Source organism: Lacerta agilis, chromosome 8 (assembly GCF_009819535.1).
Source record: "Lacerta agilis isolate rLacAgi1 chromosome 8, rLacAgi1.pri, whole genome shotgun sequence".
NCBI lineage: Eukaryota > Metazoa > Chordata > Lepidosauria > Squamata > Lacertidae > Lacerta > Lacerta agilis.
Window position 1 is genome coordinate 11,407,514 of NC_046319.1, and position 17,726 is coordinate 11,425,239.

Below are 17,726 nucleotides of genomic sequence, written 5' to 3' on the forward strand. Positions count from 1 at the left end.
CTTCCTGGTGCCACACCAATTTGCTTCCCTTGGAAATACGCTCAAATCTCAACGAGTGTTGGGCCAATAATTTTGGCCTGTGTGTGAGGTGGGGAATTCATGTGAAATTTCTCAGTGGGGATGTGCACTGGCGCTTATCTTAATAAAAGTTCCTCATACTTCTTAGAATACATTAAAGGATGTTATATATAAGAACATAAGGAGAACCTGTTAGATCAGGCCAACGGCCCACCTTAACTGGCATCCTGTTCTCACAGTGGGTACCCAGATTCCCCAAAGGGAAGCCTACGCACAGGGCCTGAGTCCAACAGCAGCTCTCTCCTCTTGCAATCCCCAGCTACTTAAATTAAAAGGTAGACTGCCTCTGATCCTGGAAGTAATATACATCCATCATTACTGGTAGCTGTTGATAGCCTAATGCTCCATGAATCGGTCTAATACCTTTTAAAAGTCATCCATAAGGTTACATTCCCTCTGAAGGGGCAGGTACGTAGCTTGTGGGGGGAGGCAGTCCTTCTGGATCCATTGCTGTAACTTGAGGCTCAGGTGGCCTCAGTGGTGCAGAGTGCCTTCCATCAGCTTCGGCTGGTGGCCCAACAGGTGAGGATAGCCAACCTCTGTTGCCTATGCTCTGGTAACCTCTAGGTTAGAATACTGCAACACATTATACCAGGCATAGGCAAACTCGGCCCTCCAGATGTTTTGGGACTACAACTCCCATCATCGCTGACCACTGGTCCTGTTAGCTAGGGATGATGGGAGTTGTAGTCCCAAAACATCTGGAGGACCGAGTTTGCCTATGCCTGCATTATACACAGGGCTGCCTCTGAAGGTGGTTTGGAAACTTCAGCTGGTGCAGAATTTCATCAGCTAGGTTGCTCACTGGGGTAAGACGGTTTCAGCATATAATGCACAGGCTGCCAATTAGTTTTTGGGCTCAATTCAAAGTGCTTGTATTGAGCTATAAAGCCTTAAATGGTCCAGGACCACCGTACCTCAAGGGCCACCTCTCCCCAAATGAACCAATCTGGACCCTGCAATCATCTTTGTTTGCTCCTTCCACGAGACGTCCAGGGGGTGGCAACATGAGAACAGGCCTTTTCTTTGATGGCTCCCCATTTGTGGCATATTCTCCCCAAGGTGCCAGGTGAAAATGTTCCTCTTCTCCCAGGTTTGGGGCTCATTCAACTATCTATGGCATTTTAATCTCTCTCTCTCTCTCTCTCTCTCTCTCTCTCTCTCTTTCTCTCTCTCTCTCTCTCTCTCTCTCTCCTCTCTCTCTCTCTCTCTCTCTCTCTCTGTGTGTGTGTGTGTGGAGCATTATTGTTTTGTCAGTTGTTATGTTATGTATTTTTATATAAGGGGCACAAGCGGTGCTGTGGGCTAAACTACCAAGCCTCTTGGGCTTGCTGATCAGAAGGTTGGCGGTTCGAATCCCCACAACGGAGGGAGCTCCCATTGCTTTGTCCCAGCTCTTGCCAACCTAGCAGTTTGAAAGCACGCCAGTGCAAGTAGATAAATACTGTAGGTGCTGCTGTGGCAGAAAGGTAAATGGCGTTTCCGTGCGCTCTGGCTTCTGTCACGGTGTTACGTTGCAGTTTTGTCCTGCTGGCCACATGACCCAGAAAGCTGTCTGTGGACAAACGCTGGCTCCCTCGGCCTGAAAGCGAGACGGGTGCTGCACCCCATAGTCGCCTTTGACTGGACTTAACCGTCTGGGGGTCCTTTACCTTTTTACCCTATGTATTTTTATACTGTAAACCACCCTGTATTCCTCCCAAAGGAGACCGTTCAACTGTTGAACAGCTCTTACTGTCAGAATTTCCCCCCTGATCTTTAGCCAGAATCTCCTTTCTTGTAACTTGAAGCCATTGTTCAAGTTCTACTTTCCATAGCTGTAGAAAACAAGCTGGTTCCCTCTTCCATGTGTCAGCCCTTGCGGATGTACATCATTACATCCCCACAACTGCAAGGAATCCAGAGTTTGCTCATCCCCAACAAATACCTGTCCAACCTCTGCTTGAAAATGTCCACCAAAGGCCCCGCTTCCCTAGCCTAGGCAATTGATGCCATTTTCAAACACTTGCAACAGATATGTTTCTCCATAGATCCAATCAAAGTCTACCCTCCTGCAACTGGAGCCCATTAGACCTAGTCCTCAGCGCACCAGCACAGAGCAGAGATGATGGAGCTCTGCTGTAATCACCTCTAGATGGGTCAACCCACTCCTAAGTGCCTATCCCACATTCATCTCCAGATGCTTCAATTGACTCCCAAGTGAGCATCTCACATACACCTCCAGGTGGACCGGTCCACTCCTGAGTGCCCGTTCCAGGTTCACTTCCAGGTGGTTTGACCCCACTCCCATGTGCCCATCCCACTTTCTCCCACCAACCATGGTGGCCAACCATCTTACCTAGTGTCACTTCGGATTGCATGGGCATAGAGAGGGCAGGGTGCTTGACCTCACAACTGAAGAGTGCATCATTGTCTATCTGGGGGTTAAGCGTCCACATGAGCATGGCCCGCACCTCCACGGTGCCATCGCTGATGGGGATGTGGGTGTGGTGGAAGTAGTAGATGGGCTCCACATTCTGGATCCACCGTGGAAACTCCCGGCTCACCACAGTCTCTGGGATGATCTCCGTAGCTGGGCTGAACAAAAGTCCCTGGTTGGGGGTGAGGCCTTTCAAGGGGTCCTCCGTGTAGGGCCTCCCACCCCGGTCCTCCACATCCAGGAGGGAGAGCGACTTCTGCATCTTGGTGTCGTCCATGTCTCGGTGGAAGAGGTTCCGGGAGGCCCGGCCGTCTTGCAACCCAGCGGCGTTAATGGGGGCTTCTGTGAGGGGCACCACCTCGATCAGCTCCCCGTCTCTCTTGAAGTACACCTGGAGAGGGAAATTTGGGAAGAGATTGCAGCCAATTCCTTATCAAGAGCAGAAATACAGGCCACATTCACACCGCACCATTAAAGCGCTCTGATACCACTTCGAAGCAGCCATGGCTTCCCTCAAAGAATCATGGGAGTTGTAGTTTGTTATGGAAGCTGAGAATTTGTTAGGAGACACCTCCCCGCCCACATTTCTCTCTTACAGCCCTGCAGCCCTGTTTCCATTCTGCTGCCGTTGACTTTCCACCAGGGCCTTCCCTATTCATCTCACTGTTCACTGTGGCGAAATCAAATAACTAGTGTATATTGCGCTGTCATTACGTTATTCCACACCGTGAATTCTGGTGCAAAGGAAACACAATGGAAACAATGGGAGGGAGGAGCATAATCAATTACGTCCCATTTGTAGATGGAAATCAACAACAGAAAATACCAATCACATCTGCTGCATCAATTTCTGTTCCAGACATGGGACTAGGAAGCGGATATCAAATTTCCATTCCCGTTTCTGTTTCTGCCAACCTCCCTAAGTCACAGGAGAGGACAATGAACATTTGAGTTTTATTTGAGGCCCCAGAGAGGACCTTCACCCTAGTGGCTCCTAGGCCCAGGAACCCCTCGCCCCAGCAGAATCATGTGGCCACATCCCAGAATGCATTTAGGTACCAGATTTTTTCTGGACCCCTGGCATCCCTGAGCTGTCCTGGATGGTGCTGATGGGAGGTAGAGACCCACAACTTCCGTAGGGTGGCATCCACATTAGCTTACCCCCGAACTGTGGCTATATGATCACACAGGTATGCATGCAAAGAGGGTGCCAGTCTGCAGAGGTGCATGTGAGAGAGTGTTTGTGTAGCTCGGAGGACGGTTTCTCTGCAGACGCAACGCCTGTTAAAATATTTCTGAACGTCTCTCTCTGAAGAGAAGATTGTATTCCTTTATCAAAAGCTCCTTTCAAGCTCCGGATGTCATGGTGGTAATGAAACGGCCGCAGGAATGTTTGCAGATAAGTGTGTGGTTTGTATTTTATTTTTAAGTATACGTTTTCTTGAAAAAAGGCTTCCTCTCACCTCTCTCTCTCCCTTTTAAAAAATTCAGATGCTTCAAACATCGGAACGAATAAGCAGAAATAAGTCTCGGGGTCCTTAGATCCTCAACTCTCTTTCCCTCCCCCCCCACTGCCTCCCCCCTTTAAATCTCCTGCGTGTGTTTGCATAAAAGAGAATCCACAAGGGGAGAGATGAGGCAGAGAGGGGGGGGAGGGATGAGTCTGGGAGGAAAATAAAAAAGGCAGCGGACAAATTCAAGACATCTCCAGAGGAACCACTAGAGATGTGAAGGCCTGGAAATCCCCCCAGAAAAATTCAGAAAAAAATTGCTTTTTTTCCGAAAAATTGAAAAAATTGAAAAAAAAATAGATTATGGAATGTTTTATGTTAACATGATGAATAAAATATTTTAAGATAAGGGGTTCAAATATTTTATAAATCATTTCTAAAAAAAATATGTATGGTATCAGATTATTCTAATTTCTGTGAGGACAAGCAATTCCTAGGTTACAAACTGAAATCTCCAATGAATAATTGTTACTTCTGGATTTTTATAAATTGTTTCGTGGGGTTTTTTTTTGTTCCACATAAACTAGTAAACAGTTCAGGAGATTGGTGCTCCATTTGCTACAAATACAAACAAATATTATTTTAAAAGTAAATTACGTTTGCAATAATTGTTTGGATACACTATATTTTGAGATGCTAGTTGTGATAATTTTATGGCCATTAAAATTGTGTATAGTTATAGTTTATGTTTCTAAAGTAACAGAATGACTTTCAATCTGGAAAAGGAAAAAGAAGTGCTAATGTAGCATTTTTTTCAATTTGTCCGAAAATTTCTGCCCCCCCCCCCCGGAAAACCCCCGGAAAAAAACCCAGGTTTTTTTTTTTCAAAGCTTCAAAATTTCCAGAAATTTTACATCTCTAGGGACAGCACAGGAAGATATCATTTCCCAAACTCCGTTTAACAGCATGCAAACTGATGCACAGGACAGATCTCGTTCTGCTTCACAACAGCCTGAAAAGGTTGGCCACCTTTGCTTCCCCCACCCACATTTTACAGATAGGAAACAGGAAACCGAGTCTCACTCCTGAACCCAGGAAGCTGCCTCATACTGAATCACACCATTGGACTAGAAGCAGCTTCTCCAGGGATGTTTGCCAGAAGGCATCAGGGGCCAGACCAGGAGCCTTCAACATGTCAAACACAGAATCACAGAATTGGAAGGGACCCTGAGGATCATCTAGTCCAACCCCCTGCAATGCAAGAAAATGCAGCTGTCTCATACAGGGCTCGAACCTGCTACCTTCGCATTATCAGCACCACTCTCTAATGAGCTGAGCTATCTAGGCTGCCACTGAGTTGTTGGTTCCATCTAGCTCGACATTGCTGGGGGGGGGGAGATGATGATGATGATGATGATGATTAACAGAAGGAGAACTGTATTTATTTATATTCCACTGTTTTCCCAAACTGGGACGCAAGGCAGCTTGCACAATTTAAAACAACACACATAAAATGCGAAAAAAGCTAAAAGCATACAACAGTTAAAAAGCAATTAAACTCCAACAGAATTAAAAGGATAAAAAAAACCTCCCACAAATGTATTGGAATGCAGATGATAAAAGCAGCACAGCTCTATTTGAAAGACCTTTCCTTAAAAAAACAGTCAGTTCCCAAGAGCTCGTGGGAATAGAACAGTCTCCATCTGCAAGAGGAATTGCAGCAAGGAGGGAACCAGTTTGGTCTCTCTAGGGAGGGATTCCTAAAAGAGAGCTCCTCCAAGAAAGGGGGGGAATCTGCCCTCTTGCCTCCGACCAACAGCAACAGAGGGCAATTCTGTGGGCTGTTCGTTCCCAAGTGGCTTCCCTGCAGGGAATTAGCACCCCACAGCCACAGGGTCAATGTCTCTGCTAAACAGCGGTTGTGCAGAGGCATCGATCCTGCAGGGGGTTGATTCACAAGCAACTTTCCTACATGCAGAGCGCCAGCTTGCAAGGGCAACTGGAGGGGAGGGCAATGTTGCACGTGTGACATCAGGACATTGGGAGGAGCTGGGGGCGAAGCCTAGCACGGTGGCCACATGCGATGGCTGGCAGCTCCTTCTCCACCCCATTCTGGAGCCACCACCGAGCCAGCCACTGGATCCATGCCACACTCGGCTCCATGCTTTGTCACTGCGCATTTTTAACATGGGGCGCCCCCCAAATATTCAGGGGCACCAAAAGGGCTTGGCCCCCAGCAGCTGGCACCCCTGCCCACATGGAATGGACCAGCCTGCACCCACAGGATTGATGCCTCCGGTGAGCAGCTGTTCAGTGGAGGCACTGATCCTGTTGGGTACTGCATCTTGCAGGAAGGAGAGCCAGGCATAGGCTCCTACCTTCTCCTGGGGAGACACAGCCGGCGATCAGGGGGATCTTGGCCTCTTCATGTGGTGTTCCCACCCAGTGCCTGCTGCTCCTTCCTGTCTGAGAAAAGCCCTGATAGCTCTGGACCAGCCAACTTGACCCTCAGCGATCTGGGGCTGGCTTAACCTGACTTGGCCAATGCCCAAATCCCTCCAAATGGGCCCCCTTTTAGCTTGGGCCTCAGCAGCGATTCCTGCATTGCAGGGGGTTGGACTAGAGGACCTTTGGAGGTCTTTCCAACTCTACAGGCCTATAATTCTATGAACCTGGTCCACAACTTTAGCATGAAACGGATACAAAGCTGATCCTATGAGCCGCAGAGGGCAGGCAAGTTCATAGAATCGTAGAATTGTAAGTTGGAAGGGACCCCCAAATCCAAATCTAGTCCAAATCCCTGCACTGCTACAGTTGCAGCTAAAGGCTAATAAAATGGTAGAATCGGAGAATAGTAGAGTTGGAAAGGGCCCCAAGGGTCATGTGGTCCAACCTCCTTGGATGCTCTGCCCTCTCTCCGATTCGCTGCCCTTGCCAAAACTCACCATTGGTGCAGGCTTCCCACCGGAGACGATGCAGACCAGAGTGAAGTTCTGAGCCTGGTAGCGGCTGAAGGGAGCTGGCGTGTCTGCAGCAATGACCGAAATAGACATGGGAGGGGCTGTTGGAGCGAGAGGAAGACAGTTGATAGTTAGTTCAATTGTTCCTTGGTATCATAACCCACCAAAAAGGCGCAGACACCCACATCTTGGAAGGTTCAGGAAAGACTAAAGGAAGCAGTTCTTCGCAAAGAGCTTAGTTAAGCTATGGAACTCACTTCTGCAGGAATCAGGGATGGCCACCAACCTAGATGGATATAAAAGAGGATGAGATAAAATCATGTAGGAGGAGAGGGCTAGCAATGGCCACTAGCCACGATGGCTCTGCCTCTATGGTTGCAGGCAGCACTGCTTCTGGATGCCCTTTGTTGGAAACCACACGAAGGGATAATTGCTCTTGTGCTAAAAATCGTATTTCTCCGGTTTCCCCCAGGCATCTTGTTGGCCATTGTGAGAAGAGGATGTTGGAAAAGCAGGCTGTTATTCTGTCCTGATGTTTGTAAGTTTTGCCAGCCAGTTGCAAAGAAATTCCACCCCTGATGACGGAAAGCAGGTCAGCTTCGCGGGTTGGGAGCCCCAGCTGGCAAACGCCGCTGCAGCCGTTACGCCGAAATTGAGAGAGCGAGTGGTTGATTTATGCCGGGCGACAGTCCGTGAACTCCATCCCGCGCTCCGGCGCTCCGGCGGGATTCCCCGAGCTGCAACACAGTGTTGCCCGGCAAATCGGAGCCTTCAGTTTGGAGCAGAGGGCTTTTGGGCATGTGCTTCCGCCTGCTTCCGCCTCAGAAATATCGAACAGCCTTGGAGAGAGCAGGCAAACACTTCGTTCCACTTGGCCATCTCCCTACAGACATCTCCCAGGGGGGATCTGTACAGCAATTGTATTTGAAAACGCTTTATAAAGTCTCCCCAGCTCTAACGACAATGCTTAAGCGATCACCCTTGTCAACGTAGGCACCAATAAGTGCTTCTGTTGTATGTCATTTTAGAGACTGTGCCTCACCCTTTGTGCTATACTTGTCGAGTCGAAAAATGTAGGATCCTGGGAGCGTAGGGTGTTTTCCTGGGAATATTTCTAGGAGCATTTAAAGGCTCGACCCTACATTTCATTGAATATTTTCACATCTACATGGAATCATAGAGTTGGAAGGGACCCTGAGGATCATCTAGTCCAACCCCCTGCAGTGCAGGAATCTGCAGCTGTCCCATACAGGGACTGAACCTGCAACCTCAGGTGGCCCCAGTGGCCCGGAGTACGTTCCATCTGCTTCGGCTGGTGGCCCAGCTAAGCTCCTATCTGGACAGGGATGGCCTAACTACTGTCTATGCTCTGATAACTTCAAGGTTAGATTACTGCAATGCGTTATACACAGGGCTGCCTCTGAAAATGATTCAGAAACTTCAGCTAGTGCAGAATTCAGCAGCCAGGTTGCTCACTGGAGCAAGACAGTTTGAGCACATTACACTGATCCTGGTCCAACTGCACTGGTTACCAATGAGTTTCCAGGCCCAATTCAAAGTGCTGGTTTTGACCCATAAAGCCTTAAACGGCTCAGGACCACAATACCCCAAGGACTGCCTCATTCCATATGAACCTACCTAGACCCTCAAATCATCTTCTGAGGCCCTCCTTCGTGTGCCTCCTCCTTGAGAGGTCCGGAGGGTGGCAACACGAGAACGGGGCCTTCTCTGCAGTGGCTCCCCATCTGTGGAATGCTCTCCCCAGGGAAGATCACCTGGCACCTTCATTACACACCTTTAGGTGCCAGGCAAAAACGTTCCTTTTTAACCAGGCCTTTGGTTGATCTGTTTGACATCCTATGCCCTTTTAAAATGTGGCTCTTTCTTTCTCTCTCTCTCTCTGTGTGCTATTGGGTTATTGTTCTTATTTTGATTTTATAGATTGTGATTTTATTCTGTGAACCGCCCTGAGACCACCGGGTATAAGGTGGTGTATAGATTCAATAAATAAACAAATAAAACTTGCTTTAACCAACTGAGCTATTTTTCCTCCATAGATCAGGGGCAAATAGGGTCATATGTGGCCCTTCAGACCTCTCCATCTGGTCCTTGGAGTTCTCTGCAGGTCTTGCTTCACAACTTCCTCGAGTGCTTTTGCCTGGCTGGGGTCATAGGTTGATAAAATTGTACAGCTGGAAGGAACTCCAAGGGTAAAAAAAATCCATTGCGAAGAATCCCTGACAGATGGCCATCCACCTTCTGCTTAAAAACATCCAAGAAGGAGAGACCACCACCTTCCAAGGGAGTCCATTCCAGTGGTGAATCGCTCTTGCTGTCAGAAAACTCTTCCTAGTGTTTATTTGGAATCTCCTTTCTTCCCATTTGAATCCATACAACGGGCCCTTGAACTCAGAGAATGGCTTTTGTTTGCTTGGATATAGGACGGAGAGGGGTTTGTGAGAGTGTATAGAAACTAGCCTGCTTCACCAATGTGAAATTCACACCCATCGCTCAGCTCACTTTTGCCTCTGCCCCCACCCATTTGGCGCCCTGGAAGGCTGCCTTCAGGCTGAAGAAGTTTCTGCACCCCTAATGGGACTGTGGTCTATACCACAGAGCCTAGGGCTTGCCGATCGGAAGGTCGGCGGTTCGAATCCCCGCAACAGGGTGAGCTCCCGTTGTTCGGTCCCTGCTCCTGCCAACCTAGCAGTTCAAAAGCATGCCAAGTGCAAGTAGATAAATAGGTACCGCTCCGGCAGGAAGGTAAACGGTGTTTCCGTGTGCTGCTCTGTTTCACCAGAAGTGGCTTAATCATGCTGGCCACATGACCCGGAAGCTGTCTGTGGACAAACACCGGCTCCCGTGTAAAGTGAGATGAGCGCCGCAACCCCAGAGTCGTCCGCGACTGGACCTAATGGTCAGGGGTACCTTTACCTTTACCTAATGCAGAGTTTTAACCAACTACTCATGAAGGATTCCCAAATTGCCATGCTTGGTCACGTCGTATCTCTTTCCCCCAAAGGCCCCTGCAATTTTATATATATACTCTCCTCCTCCCCCAGCATAAGCGAGAAGCAAGTCCCCAAATGTCTGGCTGTATATCTGTGTCACAATGCAAGAAATATAGACTGGGAGGAACGAGAAGAGAAATTATCCCAGAACTCATTTTGCAGGAGAAGGTGGGGAGGAAGGCGGGGGGAAAGAGTTAGAGATGAGAGATGGATAAATGGAGGAAGAGAGAGTTATGGTAAGGTGGAGGAGGAAAAAAAAATAGATGCCAACACAGAAAAAAGCCGGCTGGGGGTTTAAATAACAGGAGGGAGCGACAGCTACATGGAAGGCAACAGATGCATGGCTCTGAAGATTTGTGCTCCTGTCATCTCTGGGATGCATTTTCTGCAGTCTTGCTTCAGAAAGAGCCGAGGAGGTCGAGGCTCACACATCATCTACCTAAGGGCACCAACTTGGATGGATTAGATAAATTCATGCAGGAGAGGGCTATCAGTGGCTACTAACCATGATGGCTATGCTCTGTCTCCAAAGTCTGAGACAGCAATGCTTCTGAATACCAGAAGCTGGAAACTCCAGGAGGGGAGAGTTCTGCTGTGCTTGGGTGCTGCTTATGGGCTTCCCATAGTGGGACACTGTGAGAACAGGATGCTGGGCTAGACGGGCCATTGGCCTGACCCTGCATTGGTTCTTCTTGTGTCACTGAGTTCTTAGCAGCTGCAGCTATTGCTCCCCTGCGGGCCTCTCTCTTTTAGGATCTTACTGCATTCCAGGCAGTTTCTAATGAGCAAAGTGACATCCTGTTTAGCTCATCATCAGCCACTGACACCATCCATAAGGGACAGACGATGTGTCATGTTAGCCAAGACAATTATTGCATGAGTCCTTCTGTCTGGACACCGCAGCCTCCCCGATGAATGCCCGGCGGCACTATCCACTCCTGATGCGATGCCAGTAACCTTCGCCGCTCCCCTAAATCATCCCTTGAGCACACCCGCGCTCCCTGGACCATGAAGTCACACATCATGACCAATTAAAGGTGCCGTCTGGAGGAAGGAAACTTTACCTAATGCCGAAGACTGCTAAATTTAGAACCGACCAACAGGGGAGGTGTAAACCATCCCGCCTGACCTAGGAGATGTCAGAATCCAATTATGTCACTGCAAGATTCCCCCCTCCCCAGCACCAATCAGGGCAGAGGAGAAAATCAGCAGACAAGAAAAGTCAGTGTTGTCTATCAAATGGAGCATCGCCATTCTTTCTCTCTTCCCTCCCGTCCAACCACAAATGCCAATTCCAATTTAACATCTCCCCTACAAGATTTCAAAGGAAAGATCTGCAGGAGAAACTGTGATATGTGCTCTCAGGAGCAGCCGCTGATATCGGGAAGCATGGGGAAATTGTATTCCCCGTGGTTCCCTGTGTCAATGAACGCCACCATCAAAGTTTTCAGCAGCACCTGGCCTTTAATTGCGGGGGCTACATTTGCACGAACCCACTCTAGAATAGGCCCCTGTCTACTGGAGAGGTGGTAACAGTAGAGAAGAGGAGGTTTGTGATCAGAGCAGGTGCCAAGCAGATGTCTTCCTATATCAGCTGATGTTTCGAAATGAAGACAGATGACATTTGGTGAAGATGGCCGTAACACCTTGAGAGCAGTAAGGCTTGTCTGGGACTGCCCTCAATTCACATGTGCCTTTTTCCAAATCTGATTTAGCATGGGACTGTAAACTCAGCTCCAGAAAACCTACAACTTAAGCTGTTGTGCACTGACTGGCTAGCACCCAGGATGTCACCCCCAAAATGACACACACACACACACACACACACACACACACACAGAGAGAGAGAGAGCTCCAAAGCAGCTTTGTCACTTTCAAGTCTCCATTAAAACAAGGATGAATCGATGACAGAGATATGATTCTTTTCGAAATTACAGAAGGGCAGACCACCTGCTTTTTTTTGGAAGCTGGTGGCCGAACCTCACTCCTGTCAATCAAATTGCTAAGTCAAGTTCATACAGCAGCGAGGGTCCTGCTACAAGTCCTCATCATATCTATTCCCACATACTCGCTCTGCACAGCTTTTTCTTGGCTGTCATGCAGATTTTGCATCCCATCTTGGCAAAGCATGAAGCTCCCTAGATATGCCCCAGGAATCCCATTCGCATGCTTTCATCTTCCTTAGATATGCACGGCAGACCTTGCATGGAGACCCGGGGGAGGGGCAGTGCATTAGGGGAAATGGGGCAATGCCCCCACCTTCCTGTCTTCTTACTTACTGGGGAAAGAAGGGGGCTGCCTGTCAACTTCATCCTCCTTAGACCACAACTGCACCATCCATTGAAAGCACTACAGTACCACTTTAAAGAGCCACGACTTACCCTAAAGAATTATGAGAGCTGCAGCTTGTGTAGAAAGTGTGTAGAAAGTCAGCAGGGTCTAGTGGTTAGAGCAGGGGTCGGCAAGGTTTACCTTGCCTGGGCCAGTTCACTCCAGCGGAGATCCCTCTGTGGGCTGGATTGTGCACACAGACATGATTTCCGGTGTCTGTGTCTGTGCAGACGTGATTTCCGGCGCCTGAGCATCCACAGACGCAATTTCTGGCACCGCAGAAGTGAGTCCCTGTGTCACGCTGCACTGGTTTAGCTCAGCACGCAGGGACTTGCCGAGCGGGCGGCTTGGTTTGGTGGCGGCTCGTGGGCTGGTTAAAGGACCCCCGTGGGCTGCTTGTGGCCCATGGGCCTTAGGTTGCCTACCCCTGGCTTAGAGTGTCAAATGAGGAACTGGGAGAGACCAGGGTTCGAATCCCCACTCGGCCACATAGTACATAGTTCTCCCTTTCTTTTCATTTAATCCCCACAACAACCCTTTGAGGTAGGTTAGGTGGAGAGAGAGAGTGACTGGCCCAAGGTCACTCAGTGAGTTGCATGGCCAAGTGGGGATTCGAACCCTGGTCTCCTAGGTCCTAGTACGACAATCCAACCACTACGCCACACAGACAACCCCTCTTCACGGGGAACTCTGGTAATTTTAGTTCTGGGAGGGAGGGGAGGCTCTTGACAAATCTCAGCACCCTAAACGTTCCACACTTCCCAGAATTCTCTGGGGGAAGCTATGACTGTTTAAAAGTGACATGGTAGTGCTTTAAAGGGATGGTGTGAATGTGGCCTCGGTCTCAGCGTTGCCCTAGAGATCAGCCGGGAGGAGGAAGAGGGTGGAGACAAAGCTTGTGTTCATTGCATCTGCCTGCCATTGACTCTAGCGCCACCTGCTGTTGGGCTCCATGCCTTCTGCCAAACCAGCTGTATTCATCACCAGCAAACACCAGTAGATTCCAGGAGAGCACCTCCATTAAGACACAGCCAAGCCCTCTGCAGCATTTACAAGGGGGAAGATGCAGCGTAGGAAGCAAAAATAAACATTTAATGCAGCAACACGATGTTGCCTGTGGAGGGGAAGGTGTGGCGCCGTTGGAAAATCCACAGTGGGTGATGATTTTATTCCCTGAAGCATAAGATTTGATTGCTCTTAATGTCTCTTAACTTGCACAGCTACAAATGTTATGAGCAGGCATTAAACATTCCAGGGCTCGTTTCGGAAGCCAGGCGTGGCATCGCCACACTGACCTCTGAACCCAATCCCTTCCAATTCGACTGAAGAAAGCATTAGCCCCCTACTCCTTTAACCAAATGTAAATATCTTATTTGACATTGACCAGGAGAGGCTTGCCCATTCCGTACAGTCCCTGGGAAGGGAAATAAAAGCAATCTCAGCTTGGGTTGCCTGGGAAGGGCCATAGCTCAGTGGTAGAGCATCTGCTTTGCATGCAGAAGGTCCCAGGTTCGATCCTCAATGGCATCTCCAGGTACAGATGACAAGGAAATAAAAAACCATCTGACTTTCGGAAGACACATGAAAGCAGCCCTGTATAGGGACGTTTTTATTGTTGGATGTTTTAGTGTGCTTAATGAGTTTAATTTGTTTGAAGCTGCCTAGAGTGGCTGGGGCAACCCAATCAGATGAGCAGCAAATATAAAATAAAATAAAATTATTATTATTATTCAGCAGGTAAAAAGGTAAAGGTAAAGGACTCCTGTTGTGGTGCTCTTCTCGCTTGGAGACGGCATTTGTCCACAGACAGCTTTCTGGGCCATGTGGCCAGCATGACTAAACCGCTTCTGGCGCAATGGAACACCACGACGAAAAACCAGAGTGCACGGAAACGCCGTTTACCTTCCCACCGCAGCAGTACCTATTTATCTACTTGCACTGGTGTGCTTTCGAACTGCTAGGTTGGCAGGAGCTGAGACAGAGCAACGGGAGCTCACTCTGTCACGTGGATTCAAACTGCCAATCTTCTGATCGGCAAGTCCACGAGGCTCAGTGGTTTAGACTACAGCGCCACACTAAGCTCAATGGACCAAGTCTGTCTTGGTATAAGGCAGCTTCCTATGTACAGGGGGGTTGAGAGCAAATGGGGTCTTCCAAAAGTTGTTGGACTCCCCTGCTGCCCTCGACCATGACCCATTCTGGCTCGAAGCTGATGGGAGTTGTTGGAGCTCAGCGACAACAGGTTACACTTTGGAACTCCCTGCTTATTAATATCCAGCCTTTGCTGCACACTTTTCGGCGCCTGCCAAAAGCATTTTTGTTTAGACAAGGAAGTTGACGAGAATTTTAATCTGTTGCTATCTTTTCAAAAGTCTTAAACTGTTGCAGTTGTCCCCCGCCCCCCCCAGTAATAATTTTACAGCTTTCTCTTGTTTTGTCAGCTGTTTTGTGGAGAGGTTTCACTTTTGCAACAAAGTGGTGTATAAATAAAAAATAAAAATAAACCCTGCCTTCAGCTGCATAGCTCAGCTGGCTAGAGCGTGGTGCTGATAACGCCGAGGTTGCAGGTTCGATCCTCATATGGGACAGCTGCATATTCCTGCATTGCAGGGGGTTGGACTAAATGATCCTCAGGGACCCTTCCAAGTCTACAATTCTATGATTCAAAATTTGCTGCAGAAAACACTGTTCTTAACAGCTGGCAATACAGTTTCTGTGGATCTCCCTCCTTCCTCTCCGTCTCCCCGCCCCCTGAGATTCCCTCCCTCCCCACCCTTGCCAACAGGGCCTCTTGCCTCATTACCAAGAGGCTTGTAAGTTTAAAGCTGCAGAGATTGAACAAGAGGCAGCGCCTGGGAGGTTTTCCGCTTTAATAGGGGGCTTTGGGGCTAATCTGCAGGCAGAGAGCCGTCTCCTTCTTCCCAGGTGATTTAATGGAGGATCCAGGGCCAGGAGGCAGAAAGAGTGGAGGAACAAATTAACAGAGCTGGGGAGGGGAGGGGGGAAGAGAGGAGGATGAGAGGAAATCAAGGGGAATGAGCCTGAGCCTCTGTACATAAACCACTTGGGTGCAAAAAGATGCTTGGTGGTGGATAGCTGGGGTGGAAGTGAGATTTGACTATCTGTCCTAGAATAATACCATTGTGGAGCTGGAAGGGGTCTCCAAGGGTCATGTAGTCCAACCCCCTGCAAGGTTGTTTTCTCCTGCTCTGGAGGGTAGGACTCGAACCAATGGCTTCAAGTTACAAGAAAGGAGATTGCGACTAAACATCGGGGGGGGGGACTGTTTGGCAGTCTCCTTCGGGAAGTGATGGACTCTCTTTCCTTAGAGGTTTTTAAGCAGAGGTTGGATGGCCATCTGTCATGGATGCTTTACCTGAGATTCCTGCGTTGCAGGGGGTTGGACTAGATGACCCAGGGGGTTCCTTCCAAGTCTATAATTCATGGGCAGGCAAACTAAGGCCCGGGGGCCGGATGCGGCCCAATGGCCTTCTAAATCCAACTGTGGACGGTCCAGGAATCAGCGTTTTTTTACATGAGTAGAATGTGTGATTTTATTTAAAATGCATCTCTGGGTTATTTGTGGGGCATAGGAATTCGTTCATATATTATTATTATTTTCAAAATATAGTCCGGCCTATCGTCACAAGGTCTGAGGGACAGTGGACCAGCCCCCCCCCCCCCCGCTGAAAAAGTTTGCTGACCCCTGCTATAATTCTATGATCCAGAAACAATGTGAGTATGCCTTGCTCCAGCAAAGGAAGATTTGGGAGTTTGCTTTAAGTTCTCAGTTCCTTTGAAGCCAGGTTGGGACCTGCCCCACACCTGATGGAAACACAGCAATGTAGTGGAGGCGGTTAAGAAGAGAGAGCAACTCCAGGACTCTCTCTCCTCCCTTCACACAGAGCGGACATTAATCACTGAAACAGCAGAGCAACTGATTGCTCTCCCCTGCTCTGGCAAGCCAATGAGGAGATAGCAAGGCTTTCAAGTCCCCCCCTTGTTTGCAAAATATCGGCACAGGGAATGACCCCAGCTTATCATTTTCTTACTGTTCCTAATAAACTGGGTATTGCTGCTCTGTCTATCTCTGTATGCATCAAGGCAGCAGGATGTGTATCAGGGGTGGGGTTGGGGTAGGCACAGGGGCAGCCACGGTGAGATCCTGCACTTCAGACGCTTCCATTGCGGAAGCAACTCAGGAAGGGCACGGTTAAGTCTCAACATAGTGCAACTTTTCTGCGGCCCCTGCTCTATTTTATGAGGGTGTTTTAAGACAGAAAGGTCTCTCCCAGGAGCTCCTTGGTTAATTACCTCATTCGGTCCAGACCTGGCTTTCCATTATGGGATGAATTATTCTCTTTTCCTGCTGAGGCAGCTGGCGAGAGATCCGGCATGGGGAGAATGGGGTCACCAGCCTCCCTTTGAAACCCAAGGGCAATTGAGATGATGTGGGAGGGAGGGAGGGAGGGAGAGTCATCGAAGGAGAAGAGGGGTGGTGGTAGAGAATGACTGTGAACACTCACAGTACCAGGGAGGTAGTGGGGAGGGGGAAGAGGAAATGGGCATTTCCTGATTTGTGGACTGGCTTGGAACACCCCCCCCCCATATTAACATGTCTCAGAATGCCTGAGATACAAGGCTGCACTTTCTATTTATACTGACAGCCCACCCTACGCGCTGACCTACATATCCAGCAGAATTGCATGCTGCAGCACTACCACTTATGGAATCATGTAGCTGTCAAGTCAGAAGGGGCACCCAAGGGCCATCTAGCCCTGTCCCCTGCAATGCAGGAACTGCAGTTAAAGAACCCCCGACAGATGGCCATCCAATCTCCGCTTAGAAACCTCCAAGTAAGGAGAGGCTACCACCTTCATGTGGTGCAGTCGGTCAGCATGTCTGGATGTTGATCAGAAGGTTGATGGTTCGAGTCCACCCAGGGATGATTGTGGGCAGCATTCCTGCTTTGCTGGGGGGTGGGACTAGAGGACCCTTGGGGGCCCCTACCGATTCTTTGATTCTAAGCGAGCCTGTTCCACTCTCAAACAGCTCTCACCATCATAAAATCTTCCTAATGATTAGCTGGAATCTCCTTCCTTGCCATTTGAATTCATTGGTTTGTGTCCTACCCTCTGGAGCAGCGGAAAACAAGCTGGCTCTGCCTTCTATATGACAGCTTTTTTTGGAAATGTGAAGATGGCTATTGTGTTACATCAGCCTTCCCTTCTCTAGGCTAAACATACCCAGCTCCCTCAACCATTCCTCATCTAGCTCGGTTTCCATATCCTTGATCATCTCGGTCACCCTCCTCTGCGCGTGTTCCAGCTTGCCAACATCCTTCTTACATTGTGGTGCCCAGAAGTGGACACAGGACTCCAGGTGGCATCTGACGAAAGTGGAATAGAGAGGTGAAATGGGGCAATGCAGGCTGTAATGCTCATCTCCCACCACTAGGTGCCACATGCCCAGCACA

The 17,726-nt window shown here is 49.0% G+C and overlaps 1 protein-coding gene across 2 annotated transcripts in view; it reads right to left on the reverse strand.

The window, feature by feature from the left end:
* IGSF21 (immunoglobin superfamily member 21) overlaps positions 1 to 17,726 on the reverse strand; it is a 211,873-nt gene that overhangs the window by 23,826 nt on the left and 170,321 nt on the right. For both annotated transcript variants that reach the window (XM_033159468.1, XM_033159469.1), the window contains exons 5-6: positions 6,894 to 7,009; positions 2,417 to 2,888 (exon numbers count right to left, since the gene is read on the reverse strand). In XM_033159468.1, the coding sequence (XP_033015359.1) occupies positions 2,417 to 2,888; positions 6,894 to 7,009 (588 nt within the window). The remainder of the gene's footprint in view (positions 1 to 2,416; positions 2,889 to 6,893; positions 7,010 to 17,726) is intronic.